The sequence below is a fragment of the Vicugna pacos genome, chromosome 19 (genome assembly GCF_048564905.1).
Source record: "Vicugna pacos chromosome 19, VicPac4, whole genome shotgun sequence".
Taxonomy (NCBI): Eukaryota; Metazoa; Chordata; class Mammalia; order Artiodactyla; family Camelidae; genus Vicugna; species Vicugna pacos.
This window is the reverse complement of record NC_133005.1, coordinates 33,432,032-33,452,517: the sequence shown is the minus strand read 5'-3', so window position 1 is coordinate 33,452,517 and position 20,486 is coordinate 33,432,032. Positions and strand designations below refer to the sequence as shown.

The following is a 20,486-nucleotide window of genomic DNA, read 5'->3' as shown; positions in this document are numbered from 1 at the left end:
CCCAAGGATGACAAGAAACAACCACCTACCCTCAGCCTGGATTGTCCACAACCAAATCCCCAAACAGTAATCAAACAACACAAAGGAAAATCAGCAAGTGGCACTGAGAAGAAACTAAGAAGTAATAGGTCTGTATTTATTTCATAAAAGAGAAACTCCTACCCCTAACAAAATCTTCACAGAAGTTCGAGACAGTAAGTTATGTTCAGGTCATAAAAAGAAGGTGTTACAAAGTATAAACAGTTTTACTATGATTAGAAACCACAGACGATTTTTCTCACCGTTTTTGCCAGGCTGCAAGCCTTTTCAGGAGAGTTTAGAATCTCATAGTAAAAGACGGAGAAATTAAGTGCCAGGCCCAGTCGAATTGGGTGTGTAGGCTGCATTTCTTTCTTACTAATTTCAAAGGCTTCCTGATAAGCCTGCTGAGAGTTCGACACAGTGGCTACAAGAAAGAAAAAATATTAAAGGTTGGGTCGTTCATCGCTTGCATTATACACTGGTTCCACTATCAAATTATTTTACCAAACTGGGCTGGAGCAAATACCCTATCGAATGAGGGGTCAGTAAGTCTCTACCAGTTGATTAACAATCATTTGTTAAATGTTTAGTCTAGTCTAAGTACTGTCTTAAATGCTTTGAGGGAAAACAAAGACAATGATGACAAGGTCTACAAAAGCAGTTAGGAAATACAGAACTAACCCTGGACAAGAAAGAACAGGGAAAACAGCATGCTCTAATGGAGAGACACGGACTTCAGAGTCAGGCTCAAAACTGGAATTCCCAACACTTATTCGCTGGGTGTGTGGTTTAGACTGAGTGAAAATCCCCAAGAGCCTTGATTTCCTTAGCAGAAAAAATGGACAGACTCCCACCTACACTCCTTGCGTTGTGTGAGGACTAAATGAGACACAGCACAGCTCTAAGTATCGCCACTGCAGTAATGCACGTACGTGACAGAAGGAACACATCTCTACTTCACAATGGAGGCTTCATTCTATCAAACATTTTAAAGTTTCACCTCTAAAAAGAGAGCTACCAAATAGTCCTTAAAACAAAGATCTCCTTCAATGCACTACTGCACCGGAGTTTTAACGCCCTCCACATTTGCCCCTTAGATACATTTGTCAACCCCCATGAGCCTTTTTATTACTGGTCAGCACAATGCTGTGATCCTTCAAATTCTGACCACAGACAAAGCAAAAACTTAAAATTATTATGAACACTGGCACCACTACCGGTCAAATTTCTTAAAACAAAAAAATTGCTTACTTTGTTTATTGTCTCCAGATGCCACCTCAGAAAGATATCTAAAATAATCTCCTTTCATTTTCAAGTAGAACACCTTACTTTCTGGTTGTGTAGCATTGGGAATAAGGTATTTGTCCAACAGCTCCTAAAAAATGATTCACATTCTGTTAAGAAACTAGAAATATTACAAGATGTTAAAATTATGTTTGAGAGTCAAGATACACACACTACTACTTCTAAATAATGTTTTGGGAAGATTGAAAAAAACGTATTTCTCATCCAAAGCTTTTAAATGGTTTTTAGCCCAGGTCATAACAGATGTCTATTAAAAAAATCACCTTGACCATCCACAAGGGGTTGATTAAAGTATTAAAAATGATGATGGGGGAGGGTATAGCTTAGTGGTAGAGTGCATGCTTAGCATGCACAAAGTCCTGGGTTCAATCCCCTGTACCTCTATTTAAATAAATAAGTAAATAAATAAATAAACTTAACCACCCTCAAAAAGCTTTAAAAAATGATGATCCAGAACTACACTGGTAACATGAGAAGGTTCTCAAAAAAGAAGTCTGAGTGGAGGGAAAAAAAGGCAGATAATAAATACCCTGTGAATTCTATTTTAATATCAACACATATATGCGTACACGCACACAAATACCTGAGGGAAAAGTCTGGAAGGATATTTATCAAGATGTTATTAATGATTCTCTAAGTGGTAGGATTAGAAGTGATTTTTTATTTTCTTAGTTATACTCTTCTGCCCTGTGATTTTTTTTTTCACAATGAACTTCTATTATTTCTGCAATTAGAAAAAAAAAATCTTTCCATTTGGGGAGAAAAAAGGTGGTAACAGAGCAAAACTGACAGGAACTAAGAATCAGTCAGACCTGGAAAGAAATACCTTCTCTGCTGCTTACTAGCTCTATGACCCTGGACAAATGACCTCATCGCCCTGAGCCTCAGCTTCCTCAGCTACACACAACAGAATACTACTCAGCCACAAAAAAATAAAATAAAATAATGCCATTTGCAGCATCTCCTAGGGAAGTCATGAGTATAAATGAGCCAACGTTCATAAAGTGCCTAACACGTTGCTGGGCACGTAGTAAGCACTCCAAAAGTCGCTAATACTATTATTAACAATAAATTCCTTTAAACATTTATGCTTACAACAAAAGCAGTTCTGAAGGAGTCCACGCTTCGTATACAGAGCAATATTTTCGAAGAGTTGTTTTAGAATGTGGCATCCTGAAAAACTTGGTTAAGAGGCAGTAAGTACCATGCTTTCTTCACATTCTTTCAGATGCTCTTAAAAGCTGCAGTTCAGGAAGTATGGAACTTTCTTGCCTTTGGAATGCATGCCATACGTCATCTGAATACCAGATGGACCTAACATTCAGGAATTAGTGCACCATTAACAAACCCCAAATTACCAACAAGGCAACAAATTTAGCCATGACACTCTTACACCATGAGTCTAACAAAAAGAGCAGCTCAAGGCAAAAGCTTAGTTGTGAGGGGATTTAATCAATCGCAGTGAGAAGATGCAGGGGCAGCAGCCGTTTTAATATCCTTTGTGGACAGACAGGGTGTAACTCCTTATGGGTTAGGGATGAGGAGTACTGCCTGATGGCTGACAAGCTCTGTACTGGTTTTCAAAAGAAAGGTGTCATGGGCAGTAATTCGGAGAGGCAGCCAGCAGGGGAGGAGGTAGATCCACAAGTGTGAATTCCTTTTCCCTTCAAAGCAGCCCTCACCGTTCATTTTTACCTGATTTCACCTGGAAGAAAAAGAAAGTTCCCAGTGGGCTCAGGATGCGAGGGAAAGACAACACCATCATGATTTGCTCTAGGATACGCACCCCTCCCAGCCAACCCCAGGTGGTGGCTAGAGTGAACGCAGTTTGGAATCAATCATCTGACTAAGGTTTCTATAAAACACAGGAGAGAATCCCGAAACCACTTTTGCTCTGGCCTCAGAATGCAAGGCTGAACTGACGGGCACGGTAACTTTCAGACAGAAACAGGACTCTCCACTGTGCAGGCATGACCTGGGCGAGGCTGAAAGGCAGGTCAGCTTTTGGCTTCTATCTCCCCTCCTGGGGATGGCATCGCGACTCGGACCAACACAGAGAATAGCTTCTCTCTGTGGCTGCATCTACCGAAAATTCACCTTTGGCCTCAATTTCTAAAGACAAGATGAAGGGAAGTTGACCAAATGTTCCTGTTTTTCGCAGGTCATTGGAAGAGAGAGGAAAATACTCTTTAAGCGATGAGCAACCTTTGACCAGGTAAGAGGTGAGGAAAAAATCAAATCGTATACTGAAAATTAGTTGCAAGTGGTTTGCAGCTTTCCAGTACATTCAGACACCTTTCTCGCATAATCTGCTTAAGAGTTTGCATTTGTACATTAAAGGGACGCTACTGAGAAACTGCTGTTTGGAACAGAAACACGGGCCTCTTACCAGAACATCATTGCAGATGTCCTGCAGCTCAGCCTCGATCTTCTCCCGGTACTCTTTGCCCATCTGCTGCTTCTTCTCGTTCCTCTCCGTCTTCTGCTCAATGCTGGAGATGACGCGCCAGGAAGAACGGCGGGCGCCGACCACGTTCTTGTAGGCGACGGAGAGCAGGTTCCTCTCTTCGTTGGAGAGCTCGTGCCCCTGCTCCGTGACCGCCTTCATGGCCGCAGCCATGTCATCATAGCGCTCAGCCTGCTCGGCGAGTTTGGCTTTCTGTACCAGTTCACTTTTATCCATGGTCATTCCCTAGAATAAGGAAGAGCGAGAGAAAGAGTGAGAAAGCAAATGTCAGGCTTCAGGGCCAAGGAAATCCATGTGCAAATCTCCTTCCAGCTCATCTGGAAAGAAACACACCTAAGTGGGAACATCTACCTCCAAACGCCCTCAACAATGTCGACCACGAGCGCCTATATAAAGACCTTTGCTCAGGTCTTTTTATCATTTTGGTCAATTAATTTTCTTAACAGTCCTACAGGGTAGATATGTTCACAACAATCCCTTCCCCCTTTTTAAGGTGAAGAAATGGAGGTTCAGAGAAGGTACGTGACGTGCCCAGGACAACACTGCTGGGAGATGGTGGAGTGCCAGAATTCAAACTCCAGTCTCTGTCTCTAGAGCTGTTTTCTGCCACTTTCCTAATCTGCCTCCAAAACACAGAGATTGCTTAAGTCTTTAGAAACTTAGGTAAATATATGTTCTTTACTTCTTTCAAGAGTTGCCTGGTTTTGACCAAATCTGTTTTTTCCCATAGTCTAGAGGTAAACATCTTAGGTGTGACAAGTGCTGCAATCAACCTGAAAGCAAAAGATATAACTTCCAGTGTTATATTTGGCAGTGCCCATCAGGCAGTCGGTACCTAAAAAACAGGAACCATATCTTCTGCAACTCAATAACTTTGCTACAAGGACACACTGTCCACAAGAGCACAGACTGAGGGCGGGCAGATTCGGCCCCATGCAGCACCAGTGCTGCTACTTACAGGTGGTACGACCTTGGGCAAATCACTTAGCCTCTGAGAGCTTCCACTTTCTAGCTGGAGAGTAAGAATACTACCAACCCCCAACGAGGCTGCTGTGAGGAGCCAATGACCTCTATGTGAAGGCACTGTGAAAAGCCTAGAGTATTATCTACAAATACCAGGCACTAATTCTGTACGTGACAGACACTGCAAGAGATATGGGTGTATTCACCAAGACTGCACAGCAACAGAACTTCGAACCATAATTGAATTCAGTTAAAAGTTTTTCTGAAATAGACAAAAATCTTAGTGACTTCAGTTTATCATTTTATCAAGCCCTCTGTACACCTCTTAGTGAATACCTCTTAAATTATTCACCTCATCTTAGTCAATTCCCCACTACAATAATCACCACTGAGAGAATGCAGTAATTTTTGGATAATACATAGCTAAAAAATTGTTTATTAACCAGTAAGAGTTAGTTTTATGTATTGCTGGTTTAAATTTCAACAGCTTATCCATCTGTGTCAGTGTAAAAATACACTAATATCTAAAGGTGTAAAAAGATAAAATACTACTTTAAACAGTAGTAGGGATATCAAGAATTTCAAGGCAAATTCTTTCCTTACTCTATATATGGTATAATTTAAGACTCTGGTTTCACCTCAGAAGTCATCTCTGTATTTCCAAGGGAGGAATTCTACAGACAGGACCCTACCACATAAAAATGTTTTGTTAGATAGAGCACAATTTTAAGATATACCTCAAATCTAGACAATTCAGAAAGAGTTGGTTCTTCTGGTTCAGAACTCTGATTTTTCTTCCCACCACTTATTACCTAAATCATGTTCGGAATTGTGTCCTAGATAAAGCTTGTTAATCCTAACCTTACACTCAGTGAAGCAGGTCTCACCTTGATTTGGCTGACACCACCCACATCACCAGAATGAGACTATAACAGAGGTAATAATCCATCTACTTGCCTACATTTCCCAGTAACCTCCCTGCACTCAGGACAGGTCATACGAAACATTAAGCATAAATGATGCTACTTCCAGGTGCTGAAATGCAAAAAGCCATGTGAGGTTCACCAGGCTCTCTTCTCTCACAGCAGCCATGTAATCTAATGGTGCTGTCACAAAACAGTAGTTTCTGTAGTCTGAGTCCAAGTGACTGTGTTGCGGAGACTCCTGCAGACCTGCACTGGGGACATGCAGTATGAAAAGGAAATAAACCTTTGTTGGGTTAAGCCATTGAGAGGTCAGGGCAGTTTGTTACCACAACACAACCTAGTCCACTCTTATACAAAAATACACTATTCATCGTCTTGAAAATATAGATGTTCTCTGTATGTCTAACTTTCTTGATCATAATATCTTACAGATCAGGATACTATCTCCATCATTAAATCACCCTACTTCATTGTCTCTAAAAGCGAGAGGCAGACAGAAGCCAACTTTCAATGAACTTTCGAAATTTTCCAAACTGTAGACCAATTCAAAGTTAGAAGTCACTTAGTGGCCCACTCCAAAGTTCATAAAACAGCACCTGCACGACTCTACCTAGGAAAGATTCCAATTAATCAAAGTACTGGCCAAGGCCAATTCAAAGCTGAGCCACACCCACTCCCCCCAAAAAAGGGAGTTGGGTAGAGTGCATGCTTAGCATGCACGAGGTCCTGGTTCAATCCCCAGTACCTCCACTTTAAAAAAAAAAAAAAAGCTAAACCATCCCATGCAGTTTTACGAAAGAGTAATAGAGACACATGAACGATCGCACAGCTAAAGGATGCCGTGGAACTCTTTGGCCTTACCAGGCCCTTAAATTAGGGCCCTCTCACCCCCACACTTCTTTTCCAAAACATTAAAAGTTAAATCATACCTACTGAAGAATCCTGACTCCTTGGGACCTCCCAAACGTACGTGCCCTATTTCTCAAAATAAAATGCGGCCTTTCTGGTTTGGAGCCAACTCTCTCAAGCTTCTTTGGGATCACTGCAAGAGCTCTTGGAGACTGAGAACCATGATATGGTAACACTGAATGCATGCCTTAAATACTGTATCTGTTTAAAGATGTTTAACTACATACATACACACAAAAAAAGTTAAAACAAACAAAACCCACAGCTAAATGTCCTGACACCTACTGCTTATGTAACTTTTGACTTATATAACATGGATTTTGAAGCAGCCAGACCAATTGCAACAGGAAACGGGTTACACAACACCCAGCAGTTTGGAGGAAGGCAGCAGACATGGGAGAAATAAAATTGTTCCTATTTCTACATCTCTAATAAACCTCCCATCCATAATCTCCCTAGTCCTACTGCTTTTGGTCTTTCATCAGCCCCCTTCTCTGTTATCAGAACCATTCTTAAGGTTTTGATCAAGTCACTTAAAGTCAGATTTCCTCCCATCAGTGAAGGTTTTCCAAGCTATCTTCCCAGACTTTTCCCAAAACATGCCTTCCACAGTGTGTGCTTCTGCCAAAATGGTTTTCTTACAAAGTATGCTTTTTTGTCTCTCTGTCTTTGCTCACCAAGCACTCCCTCTACCTGGAATGTCCTTTCCCACTTATTCTGCATATAAAATTTTTCAGAGCATGCCTCCAATGGCATCCCCTCCATGAAGCCTTTCTGAAGCCACTAAACCTAAGCTGTCTAGTGAGACAGACACTAACCACATGTTGAAATTGTTTTGGACACATGGAGTTAAATTTTTTTTAATTACTAAAATTGATTTTACTTTTTTTTTGAAAAGAACTTTTTTTAACATAGCTACCAGATAATTTTAAATCACATGGGACTTCCATTCTATTTCTACTGGACAGCCCTGCTCTAAGCTGAAGAGTCTCACAAAGCCTTTCATCTATACCTCTCTTAATGTCTTACCACATTTCTCCAGTACCAAAATTATTTGTATATATCCCTTAAGTCCCTTCCTACACTGCAAACTCCTTTAAGGCACATCCCCCGCAGCACCTTGCACATAATCAGCATGAGCAAATTTTTGCTGAATGAAGGAACAGATCCTAAAGTTGCAAATTTGGTAGAGTTCTCCCTCTTCTTCAAAACACCTGTTCTTCACAAGCACATTAAATCCTCATTACTTTTGTACTTCACTCCATGTACTTGTGCACCCTATTTCAAAATGGCTTAGTCATGCCTCCACTCTTACTTAGTAATTTTCAGTGACTCTCTTTGGCTACTCCATCACATCTAAACTCTTCAGCTAGCTTGCAAGGTCGTTCATAATTTGGCTTCTCCATACCTGTTAGGCTTTCTCACCCACTATTCTCCAATATGCACCTTCCCCCCAGTGTGGACATCAATCACCCAAACTCTTGAACGTCATGCTTACACATGCCAGAAATTACTTCTGTAGTTCCCTTCATCCAGAATGTTCTCCAGGGAAGGGGTGGGTGGGTGGGGTGGGCAGAGTGTGTGCTTAGCATGCATGAGGTCCCAGGTTCAATTCCCAGTACCTCCACTGAAAAAAAGAACAAATTAGAATACTCTCCTATTTACTTCCTGCCTATGCAAACTCTGTCCATCCACCCAGGGCTACTCTACTACGAATCCAAATACACTTGTAGCCCCTCACAAAGCCCAGGGCTTCCCTAGGCTCACATTCTCTCTGTTCTACGGGATGGGTGATAATTGGTGTACCACCACAGTTTCACACATGTATGTTCTCAAAGGAAAGCTTCACATTTCTTTCTCATTTAATGCCTAAAATTTTGCCACGTACAAACTAATACTCAAATAAGTATGTGAATTTTTTCAACAAGTCACTCCTGGGAGAGCAAAGAAAACAGGCCACCTATATGTGGTAGGGCAGAAAGGCACCAGGACTGTGTGTAAGAGCGGGATCTGTCACTACACAGCCTGCAAGCTGGGTCAACCTCAGTCTTCCAATCTATAAACTGGAGGTAATGGCATCTACCTCCGAAGATGTGCTGAAGATGAGCAGCAGGGAAACACAGAATGATACACGTGGAGATATTTTTTTAAATGCATATAGTGTAAAACAAACTGGAAGTACTATTATTCCTCTCACAAGACCTACATGTCACTGTTTGGCCCACAAACGTGGGCTTGGAATTTAAAAAAAATTTTATACAACCCCTGAGAAGGAAAAGCAAGTCTAGATTTATCTTGTACAGGAAGTGAATATGTTACAATGTTAACATTCCCAGATAAGACGCCACCCCTCAACATCCTAAAAAAATGGACACACTTGTTAACTGTAACACTTTCACTCATCAGTTCCTAATTTAATTAGGAGACAGCAAGCAGTGATGGTTTATAATCAGGTCCTACCTCTCTCCTGAGACTTCTGAACCAAGGTCCCATCAAGAAAAACATCAGCAAGAGAGCCTTCGTCTGCTCCTAAGAAGCCTTAAAAGACCTGTCTCATCAGCAGACCTGGCACTAACAGCAGAGTCAAGATACCAGGGCCAACAAACTTGTAAGAGGCCACAAAAGGTCTAACCCGGGGCCAAGAGATTTCCTGGATCAGGAAGACACTGACATGCCTCAGAACAGGAGTCCACAAGCACAGCCACACAATGACAATGGGCGTCTATCTATCCTCAGCCCCTGTGGGCAGCCTTTTAGAGGACTAGGAAGCATCTGCTGATTAAACCAGTAACTGCTTAGTGAAGAACGGGAAACAATCTAAACATTCGACAGAGGAGCGGTTAAAAAGAAATATTTGGTACAAGATTACATGGCCATCAAACGAAGTGATTTAATGTCACTGAAAGATTTGTTAAAGAGATATAATGGGGGTGGGCTGCTGCATAACAGTCTTTCATTTCTGTAAAATATCCCATAAAGAATACTATGAAGAATAATTCTAAAGGTGCCCATGAAATAATAGGATTTCCCTCAAATAAACGAAACCCTTAACCAGACAGTCAAGGCTGAAAGAAGAGTATATACGAGCCAACCCAGCCTCTCTATCTCAATTTTTTGCCTAAAGGATATTTTTCTAGCCAGGGTCAGAATATCAAGAGGTCACTTCCCAGTGGCCAGAAGCAGACATCCAAGAATAAGAGGGGAAAAAGATTAAGATAAAAATGACTCTCCATTGCTCATACACACACACACAGCACTGCAAAGGACCTTATGAAATAAGGCCTTCAGAAGTATTAACTTTCAGCTATGTTTTGTTTTCAAGGAAAAGAACATACTCAATTATAAAATACTGACCTTTAATTAAGTTGAATAATTTGCTAGAACTTTAAAACGAGGATCCCATTATCTATCATATGTCAGAATTACCAAAGCTCTAACGTGAAACACATTGAATGGGGCCTGTTTTTAGGAAAGCCCTACATGCGACAAATTTGGGCTTCTAAGGAGAAATTGGGTGATTTTTAAAATAACATCTCTGAATCCTCAAGTGTTAAAATGAAACATTAACAGCCATCAAATAAGCTGATATCCATAAAGTGCCTAGTTAGTGCTGGTGAGAGTAAAGGCTCAACAGGCATATGTTGTTACTCTCAAGCTACTTCACAAAGATATAATGCATACAATTCAACGTGTGTTGAAACAACTGCAAATGAAAAATCTACTGGTATTTCCAAGAACTTTTTTTTGGAGTTCAGAATAGTGTGGTCCTCCCCTCAGAGCTTAAACTCCCATTATAGGAACATGAGAAAGGAGCACATATTTAAGGGTTACAAAGCTTCTCCTTGAAGAAGCAACCAGACAGAACTGGAGGGAAGAGGTTTAGTTTTAAAGTGGCTGCGTCCTGACTGGTTTTATGAGTCGGAGGGCTTCTATGTAGGAGAGAAAAAGGGGGCTCCAGGAAGAGACACAAAACACCGATGTATTACTAAAGTGCATGTATGTTTTTCTACATGAAACAGAAATCATAGGCCAGAGTAGATGAGGAAATGAGAATAGTTATAAATCTGGAGAGACGAAACTGACAGGAGCATCTTAAAATCCAGGCTCAAAAGGTTCCACGGGGTAAGGAAATGACAGTAAATTCGGAACAGACTTCACTGATGTGTCATCCCAGACACAGCATGTATAGCACCATGAAGTCAAAGTTACAGCTGTGGAGTGACTCTGCTGAAGGAAAAAACAGATGTCAAGCTACTGTGGGAGGGACTGAGAAAGTCAGTAGGACCAGGTGTTTAGCAGGTGTTACCCAGAAAAAATTAAGTACTCCTGGCTCTTAAAGAAAACTAGTCACTGTAAACACCCACTCTAAAAATGTCTGTGTGCCATTCTACACACAAAATTCAGAGTCCTGTAATAAATGTAATTCCATTCACACATTTGCAGGCATTGTTAGAAAATGAAATACAGTATGTCTGAAACACAAAGACAGTATCATTGATGTCCAACAAACGCTGAATTGTGGAGTGAAACATCATGTCTATCTCAAAATCCCTTTCCTCTTTCATCTCAGTTATTATTACTGTTAATTACACCCAGACAGAATTAAACCTCAAACAATGAGGTGTCAAGTGATATGTCCAGTCATACAATGTGAATCAAGAGCAGATGACAATAAATAGATCTCTTGGCTTGAAGTGATCAATAAAATAGAATTTCAAAATATGCTAATTCTGACCCATAAAGATAATCCAATTGGTCAACCTTGTGACTAGACAAAGGCTTTGGGCTCACCAACATAATGGAATGACCCAGTCCAATTTACCAGTACCACACCAACTCAAGTCTCCGTTTTCTCGTGCATACAACAGGCAAATCTACCTAACAGGGTTCTTGTAAAGAGTAAATTAGTTTATGATGCAAAACATTTAGCACAGTCTCTGCGCAATGTGAGCACTAAAATGGCAGCTACAGTGTATTCTCCACAAAAGTCTACAAATGGTCAGCCAGTGAAGGCACACTTACTGCATACCCCATTTCTTTTAAACCCAGATGGCTTTAAGACTTTTGAAAGGAATGCACATGTTAAGTTACCTATGCCTGTTTCTAAAGTAGCACTTATCATAGTTTACTGTAAATGCCTTTGTTGGCTCCCACACTGGACTGAGTTTAATGTAGGAACCCAGACTTTTCTCTATGGGCACCCAACATGCAGCGCGATGCCTGCCATGCTGAATGCAAAACTACCTGGTCAACTGATGTCCTTTTTTAAAGAAGTGAACAGGCTGCTTCCTTTGTGGACAGAGGTAAGCAGACCACACCTGACCTATAAAATACAGATATATTTATACTCTGTCTTAAAACTACTCTTTGAAAAGAGCCATCTTAGCTCCAATCAGGAGACGACACCATGCTTTCTGACCAATCGTTTCTTAGGTACTAATTGTTATAGTTATAGATTCAAATTGAGTTTCAAAAAGCCCTCGGACGCCTCTATTCAAAAGTCCAACCAATTAGCTATACAAAAAGCCATAGCAGCTTACTGGCTTAATAAACAACAACAAAAATACTCATCACTTACAGTTTGCCTAAATGTGCAAAGCAGTTAGGATTAAAGGAGTTGATATAAACCCCTCAGTATTCTATGAAGTAGGTGTCATCGCCCCCTTTTATAGATGCCAATAACCTGTCCAGTGTCACACAGGTCTATCTGGTACACGCTCGTTCATCTATGCAGCAGCATCTGCTAATGATCAATTATGATTCTCAACTATTACTTCAGGAAAAGATAGAATGAACAATTTTTTGAAGAACCGTACAAAGTTATTACAGTGAGGTTTGAGAATTGGCTTTAATTTCTCCAGCTTCTAAAATCAAAATCAAACAGCAAATGCCAAAAACTCATCGGATTTTCAAACAAGCTTTAAGGTGAGTTTTGTGGGCAAACAATAACAATGGCCAGGGCTCATATCTACTTTATTGTCGCCACCAATCTCTGTCCTGGTCAAGGCCATTCAGAAATAACTTTTATTGTTGGGTCTCTTAGGGAAAACAATGAAATAAACTAACCAGTGCAGGAAAAAAACTTACATAACAGAGGCCTGGCCTGATTATTTAAGAAAGAAAAAAAGTCACCTTACTAACCTACAGTCGGCTGGAAATGCCTTGATCTCAAGGCCATCCATCAAGTTCATCTCATTGTTAAGTATGAGAAACAGGTAACTATGCCTATGTCAGAAGATGTTTTAGCAGAGAAAGCAGCAGGGTGACTGGCTTGTAGCATATACATGACAAAACAGAACGTACTTTCATCCATTTTTCTTAAGTATTCCTTTTAGAAAAATCCCCTTAGAACCCAGCTGTTAGTTTCTCCATCATATCATATAGAAGACCAGGCCCTATTCGTGCAGAAACAAAGATGGTTCTAAAGCTTAAAATTGTTATTATACAACAAATTTCTTGCCTCTTAGCTAGCGTAAATTGTCACTACTTGTCCCTAGAAAAATGCAGGAACCCAGGAACTTAAATTCCCTTTACAAGTAAAATTTGGTTCATTCTCTAAGGTATCCTCATTTAAAGAAAAACTGCTTAGTTTGATGCCACTGAAACAGCAGGCAGCATAAAAGGATGTTATAATGTAGAATTTTTCCTCCACTTATGCAGATCTAGTGAGTCCTGACCAAATTCTATTAGAATAACCTAGGATTGGATAAATCAAACAGTGGGCCACAAAGTAACTGATGAATTTTCTCCCTACTATGAACCACATACTAGAAAAACTGGGTTTATCACAAGCTCTGCTTCCTAATATAAACCAGCAGTTATCTTCGCTGCATGCAGGATGAATATATATATTCCCCCCAATAAACAGCATTATATCTATTTTCAAAAATAGCTAAAATTCCTGTCCAAACATATTTACTTTCATAAGACACATGTAAAGAAAAATTAACTACTAAGTGGTGTTAACATGAAAGATATACATGTCTTGTTCTACCAGAGAGCCAGACTGCCTGGGTTTGATTCCTGACTCCAGCACTTAGTGCTGTGTGTATGTCCCCGGGAAATATTTAACTTCTCTGTGCCTCAACTGTAAAATGGGGCTAACAGTACTGGTTGTTAGGAAGGCTTAGTTAATATGTGTAAAGTACTCAGAACAAAGTTTGGCACATATAAATGGCAGCAATTATTATTATAGCTTGATGCTACCTCATCAATTGGTAAATAAATCACAAATAGGTGGACTCTATATATACTCTATAGCATATATGCATGTCTAATCTACATACATGTATATTCATGAATATAGTCAAATAATATTTATTAAACAGCGAGCGTATCTCATACTCTTATTTTAATTACTTAGTTTGTCACAATAACACATCAAAGACTTACCACTTGCATTGATCAGGTAAGAAAATAGGCTCAGAAAGACTGGAGATGCTCTACACAAAAATCAAGTTATATCATAATATATCATTTTCGGAAAGCAACATGTATACAAAGTAGGACTGGGTCTCATCAGAATGCAACCAAGGAAGAAAGAAACCCCTTAATAGTGACCTCTGTGATTAAAACACAAAACCAAAAGCTTATAACAATTTACAGTTTGTAAAAAGGTCTCTTGACAATTCTGGAGTTAGAGAAACCAGGAGCCAGAGATTAGGCAGCACACTGAAGCTCACATAGCTAGAAAATGCTGCAGGCAAGACCGGAATCAAATTTATCGGACTCCAAGTCCAGTGCTCTTTCTGCTTCTGTATCCACAGCCAAATGGGTAAAATGCACTTTTTGCAGTGGCCCAAACCTCTGGAGACTCTGCCTTGAGAACAAGCACTATGGGAATGTGCTCAGCCTGGTTTTATGGAGGCTGCCTCCCTGATCTATAGAGCTGCAATTCTAAAATGGCTTCAACGTAACACAAGCACTGCATGATGGGAAATGTACAGAAGATTATAGGGTAGGAGCCAAACTCCAGGGGCTGACAGGCCATAAATATTTGCTACTGATGAATGAGGATATTCAACCTGAAAACCAAGGGTGTGGTCTAGGCCAAATCATCTCATTTCTCATAAAGACTTCATCTGTAAGATGGGTGAATGGTTTCTTATCTCACTGAAAGGAGAGGCTAGAAAACAATTCAGCAGTTGCTACAGGGTTATTAGCCTTCCATTTTGAAAATCACCTATAAAATTCTAACTTGGGTCCAGTAAAACTGATAGGTTTTACCGTCACCACGTGTGCTAAGGACATAGATCCAAGAAAAATGAGGGCTCAGACAACCGACATATTCTTAAATAAGAAATGAAGTGCCCTGGAAGCAGTTAAGAAGGAAATGACCAAGAACCAAGTAGTATTAATACATATAAATTTCTAATGTGAAAAAACAAAAAGCTGAGTACTCACATGTCTAGTTCTATAAACTGCATATGTGTGTGGCTTCATATGAACTGAGATAGATTGAGAAATGCAGACAATTGTCATATTCTTCCAAATGCTTCGTTTTTCTGTTTTAGCTCCTGTGGCCGCTAGATTTTATATGTTCATAACACCATCTTGCCAAATTCTGTCTCCCACACAGGGCAAGTAAAATCAGAACCTGATGCTATCCAGCCTTACCAAAGGGAAAAGCACCGATAGCAAGGACAAGAGACATGAATTTTTACAGAAAGGTTGGCAAACTGTCTTACCAATACTGCCACCTTTGAAAGCCCCATTACACGCGAGTTCTCCATTTGCAATAGACAAAGATGTACTCATCTTGTGCAGGAAAAAGGCCTAATCACTCCCACCCCCTTGGCCACCACCAGGGAGGCCATGAGGCAAATTTTAGTCCTAAAAACGTGCTAACACACAGTATGGGGGAATTTGGGGCGAGGACAAAAAGACTGCCATTAAATGACGGTAAATACCGTGGGAAAAATTTCCGATTCTCAGCCTCTGGCATTTTTTCTGGGGATCCGGCCTGACTCAGTTACCGGGTTCAACAAATGCATTTTCTTGATTCAAACCTCAACCCTGTGTCTCCCAAGGAATCTCGGGTCTTGCCAGGCTCCCAAAACAGCGAACGATGATGAAATGGCTTTACTGCAAAGTGGGAGGGGGGCTTCCCTCTGCTCTCTCCCAAGGTTAAACCCCTTACCCATACAGAGGGAGTCGAGAAGGGGCTACGGGGCCCTAGAGCTCGCCCGCATTTGGTTATATTTTCATTTCTGGAAACTGGAAAGCGAAGAGCAAGGGTGACAGGGCTGAAAGGGTCGGTACTGGCCGCCCGAGGCGCAGGGAGGGGTCAAGCCGGGACTGAAGATGGGTACTGAGGGAAGGTCGGGGGTCTGAGATGTGGTGTCCCTCCTGGCCCGGTACGGAGCCGGACCCCGCCCGCCGGACAGGGCCGCAGGCGGCTAGGGCCGCCCGGGCCTCTCCCAGAGCCAAGGGCCCGGCCCCGGAAACAGGGAGGGGCCGCGGTAAGGCAGGGCCCCGCGCCTCAGGCGGCCGCACGGGGCCGAGGAGGCCGCGCGCCGCTGTTTCCCGGGCTAGCCCACGGGGTCGCACTCGTCGCCGCCGCCGGTAGGGGGGAGGGTTTGGGCTCGGGCCCCTGGGGGCCCCGAGCGGACCCCGCGCCGAACTCACCGTGGGAGGACTGAAGGGGGCAAAGACGCTGTGAGCGGGGCTCCGAGCGCGGTGACCACTTCCTTCCCAAACCCACTCCTCTGACAGCGGCGGCGGCAGCGGCTGCAGTGGCGGCGGCGGCAGCTACCCCGGCTCCGGAATCGGCGGCGGCGGTGGTGGCGGCGGCTCCACTTCCGCTCCGATCACCACTTCCGCTCCGGTCCGAGCCCCGCCCCTGCGCCGTCTCCTCATTGGGCGAGAGGGGCACGGGGTTGCCCCGGCCGCCCGAGAGGGGCGCCGACGGAGGGAGGAGGAAGGGGAGTGAAGGGCCGGGACGCTGAGGCCGGGGGAGGGTGGGGGTCCCGGGCGGGAGTGAGAAGGAGGCGGGCGTAGGGGGACGGAAATGGGGGCGGGGAGCGGAAAGAAGAGTTGGGAGGAGTGCAGGCGGAGTTGGGGGAGGGCCCACGCAAATCTAGAAAGAGGACGTGTGGGAACTAGGTGGGCTGGGCAAGGTTTGGGCTTGGGCCGGCCTGAGGTTTAGGCTCGGAACTCGCCAGGGCCAGGCCCAGAGTCTCCGAGGTCATCGGTTCCCACCCTACCCAATAAGTAATCGTCACGGGGTCGGAGGTTGAAGTCAGTGTGCTGGGTGCTTTAGGAATACTGGATTTAGGGGAGAACGGAAGTTGCTCATCTCTAAATTTTCGCTTAATCCTGCCTTCAGTCCTTAAGGTATTGAAAATTTCCAACTTTTGTGGACTGAGGAGGCCAGGAATTCAACCGGCGAAGGTCTTTTTTTTTTTTTTTGGTAAGCCTGTGTCTCCGATCTCTTAATACTCCTTCTCTCCTTAGAGGAATCTTGAGGAAAGGAAACAAGCATCCAGGCTTCCCACTCCCGTGACTGATCTCACCTTTTATCAACATTCCGCTCTTCCCCAGGCAGTTGATGATTAAACTTGGTTTCTCGAAATGTCTCTCACCTCCACTCCTTCCCTTTCATTCATTCTTTCAGCAAATATTTATTGAGTAGGCTCTGTGTTCAGTGCTGGAGACACAGCAAGAACAAGACAGACGCGGCCCTGCCATCTTCGAGTTCACAGTCGTTGGAGACAGAACAAAGTAAATTGGCCTTTGTCAGTTCTCATGTACCCTTACTTAGCTTAATGATAGACTTCTAACTCATCTCCCTGCCCTCAGCCTTACCCCTATCAACTGCCAAAGGGATCTTTTAAAAATCTCATTCTTGGCTTCAGCCAACTGTCCAGCACAGAAATGTGAACACAGCTTTGCCAGGTTGTAGTTTCATAGATGTATACATTTATGAAAATTCATCAAATTGTACATCTGAAATATGTGTCGTTTACAGTACAGGAATTATACCACAATAAAGGTTTTTTTTTTAAATCCCATTCTAATTGTGTCCTTTTCTTGCTTAAATCTTTCAGTGATTACTCAGATCTAGGAGACATTGCTAAGCTCCTCGAATGTGACAATCAGGGTTCTCCAGAAGCTGCCCTTACTCTTCAGCCTCCCCTATTTCTCCCCCATCATAAAACCCCAATTCAGTTGGATGAGTCCTTATCCTCCCAATATGCCAGCTCCACGATTTCTAAACCACTTGTGTTAGTTGCCAACATTTTTTAAGGACTGAGAGATTTCTGTCTGAACAGAAATTTGCCTCTCTAACTTGTCTGGCAACCCTGTGTCCACATTTCTGTGCTGGACAATTTGCTGAAGCCAAGGAGGGGCTGCCCTCTTTAAATTAGGCATGGACTTGTCAAAGTGCCAGGGTCCCTTCCTGACCTGAGCCCACTTTCCTAATTTACACTGTCTGTCATATAGGCACTTGTGCCAGTGACCCCTGTACTATGCCATCTTTTAACTTGAGCAAGACTGAAAGACAGTGTTGTATAACGTAAATGGATTTGACACCAAAACTACGGGATTTGAATCCTGGGAAAGTTTTCTAAGTACAAAACTTCCCTATGGGAATCCATCTATGGCAAACCAAAGATCAGTAATCCATGATAGCTGAATTGGGAACTGGAAATTAGTTTTAGTGTGTCTAGGCTTTGCAAGTTGGTACCTGCTGAGAAACTGGCGAGGCATCATCATGGCTCCAGGACATCTTCCAGCCTTAGAAGGTTCACAGAGCTATCCGCCTCCAGTCTCTTTCCTCAGAGTGCCAGCTGGGCAAAAAGAACCATTAATTTTTGGGGTGTTTGTGTGCATATTTTAAGAATGATATTTTTTAGCATTTAATTTTAAGGAAGAAAACACCTGCTGTATTCATTTTAAATTGTGTTTTTTTATTACCCGGTGATGCATGAATATATTTTCACTGTAAGAAAATGAAAATATTAAAGATGAACACTAAAGTCCTCTGTGATCATCATCCCCCAATGCCATTTCTCCTCCCCAGAAAGTAACCAAGTATCAATTATATAGCAGCATGCATTAGTCAAGGGAAGTTAGGTTTTGCTGCAATAACAAACAGCCCCCAAATCTCAGTGCCTTACAACAACAAAGGTTTATTTCTTGATCCTCATACACGTTTGTCATGGGGTGGCTTTAGCTGTATCTCTGGACACAGGTTGAAGAAGTAGGTAAGATATGCTAATCTCAAGGCAAAGGGAAAAGAAACAATGGTGGAATTTCTTAAAGCTTCTGCTTGGAAGTTTCATGTCATTTTCACCCATATTCCCTTGGTCAAAGCAAATTATATGGCCAACCCTACTTCAGTGGGGTAGGGATAATCTTTCTACAGTGAAGGGCAGTGAACATTTTCCTACAGAGTACATGAAACTATAGAAATAGATATCATTTTAGTATAATTTATTATGATACTGAACTTTTCTTTCTTTATGCAAAAATATGTCTTAGAAGTCTTTCCATGTTATACAAATAGATCCATCTCCTTTTTAAACAGCTGCAGAGTATGCCATGATATGGATGTACTATAGTTTATTTAGCTATGTCCCTATTTGAAGATATTTAAATTGTCTCTAATTTTTTATAATTGCAAACAAAATATAGCAAATATCCTTGTACTTGCCCCTTGTGCATATGTGCAAGTGTTTCTCTGGGGTGTACAGAGATGTGGATTTGCTCATGAAAGGCTCATGAATAATTCCAAAGGAACTGCCAGTTTTCTCTCTGTATCCTAATACAGCACACCCATTAGGAGAATTTCAAAGAGTTTAATACAAGGACAATTTACAAAGAGCAGTGTAGTACCCCAGGACTGGTAACAGTGAGGAGTAGGAGGAGAGAGCAGTGAGGAGAGTAACATGGAAAGGGACGAAGCGGCCCTATATGGCCCCGGAGGGAAGGAGCCAAGGGAATAAATGCCTCAAACCGCTCTCTCTCCTCTGGTCTCCTACTAGGCTGACCTCAACCAGATGACAGCCAGCCACAGAATCTGTTTATCTGGCCTATCCTGGCCTGCCTCCCGGGACACAGAGGAGGTAGAGAGGACAGAAAGTCAACCTGGAGGAGCAAATAGAAGATATCCACCCAACTCTCCTACCCAAGAACAGGAAAGGACTTAATTGTTTACCAATATTATAAGCAAAGAAATGGTACTTAAAAGTGCATTTCTGAAGGAGGAGAGTATAGCTCAGTGGTTAGAGTACATGCTTAGCATGCGTGATGTCCTGGGTTCAATCCCCGGTATCTCCATTAAAGTAACTAAATAAATGTATCACTGTGCTTTGCTTTTGTCACTTAGCATTAGGTTCTCAAGACCTAAACATGCTCAAAAATCACAGCTATGGTTCATTTTCATATCGTGATGCTACTCCATTGCCTGAATATATGACAGTGTACTTACCTAATTTATTTCTGTAATACACATTGAGATCATAGGTCTTTTCCTCAATGCTGCAGCGAACATCCTGGAGCATCTCACGGACACAGTAGTAACAATCTCTATGGTATATATTTAGAAGTTGATTGTAGTAACCTATAATGGAAGAGAATCTGAAAAAGAATATATATATTTATAACCAAATCACTTTGCTCTACACCTGAAACTAACAGAATATTGTTAATCAACTATAATACAGTAAAAATTTTTTTAAAAGTTGAGCTGCTGAATCCCAAGATATGCACACGTTTTCAGCTTTACCACAATGGTTAATTTATATTGGTTGTACCAAGTTACATTTCCACCTGAAAATTCCTATTTAAACCACATCCATACCAACACCTGGAATTGTTAGGCTTTTCAATTTTGCCAATCTGGTTGGCATGAATTTGTATCTGCTTGTTTTAATTTGCATTTTTCTTAT

At 41.9% G+C, this 20,486-nt stretch overlaps 1 protein-coding gene across 2 annotated transcripts in view; it reads right to left on the bottom strand.

Annotated features, from left to right (window-relative positions):
• The window catches only part of YWHAB (tyrosine 3-monooxygenase/tryptophan 5-monooxygenase activation protein beta), a 39,528-nt gene that overhangs the window by 3,451 nt on the left and 15,591 nt on the right, over positions 1–20,486 (bottom strand). Inside the window, exons 2-6 of one of the 2 annotated variants that reach the window (XM_072944286.1) lie at positions 20,027–20,175; positions 18,281–18,383; positions 3,716–4,018; positions 1,273–1,396; positions 282–445 (exon numbers count right to left, since the gene is read on the bottom strand). In XM_072944286.1, coding sequence (XP_072800387.1) covers positions 282–445; positions 1,273–1,396; positions 3,716–4,018; positions 18,281–18,322 — 633 coding nt within the window. In that variant the 5' untranslated portion in view covers positions 18,323–18,383; positions 20,027–20,175. Of the gene's footprint in view, positions 1–281; positions 446–1,272; positions 1,397–3,715; positions 4,019–16,218; positions 16,426–18,280; positions 18,384–20,026; positions 20,176–20,486 lie in introns of those variants that run through there. The other variant, XM_072944287.1, reaches the window with a different exon arrangement.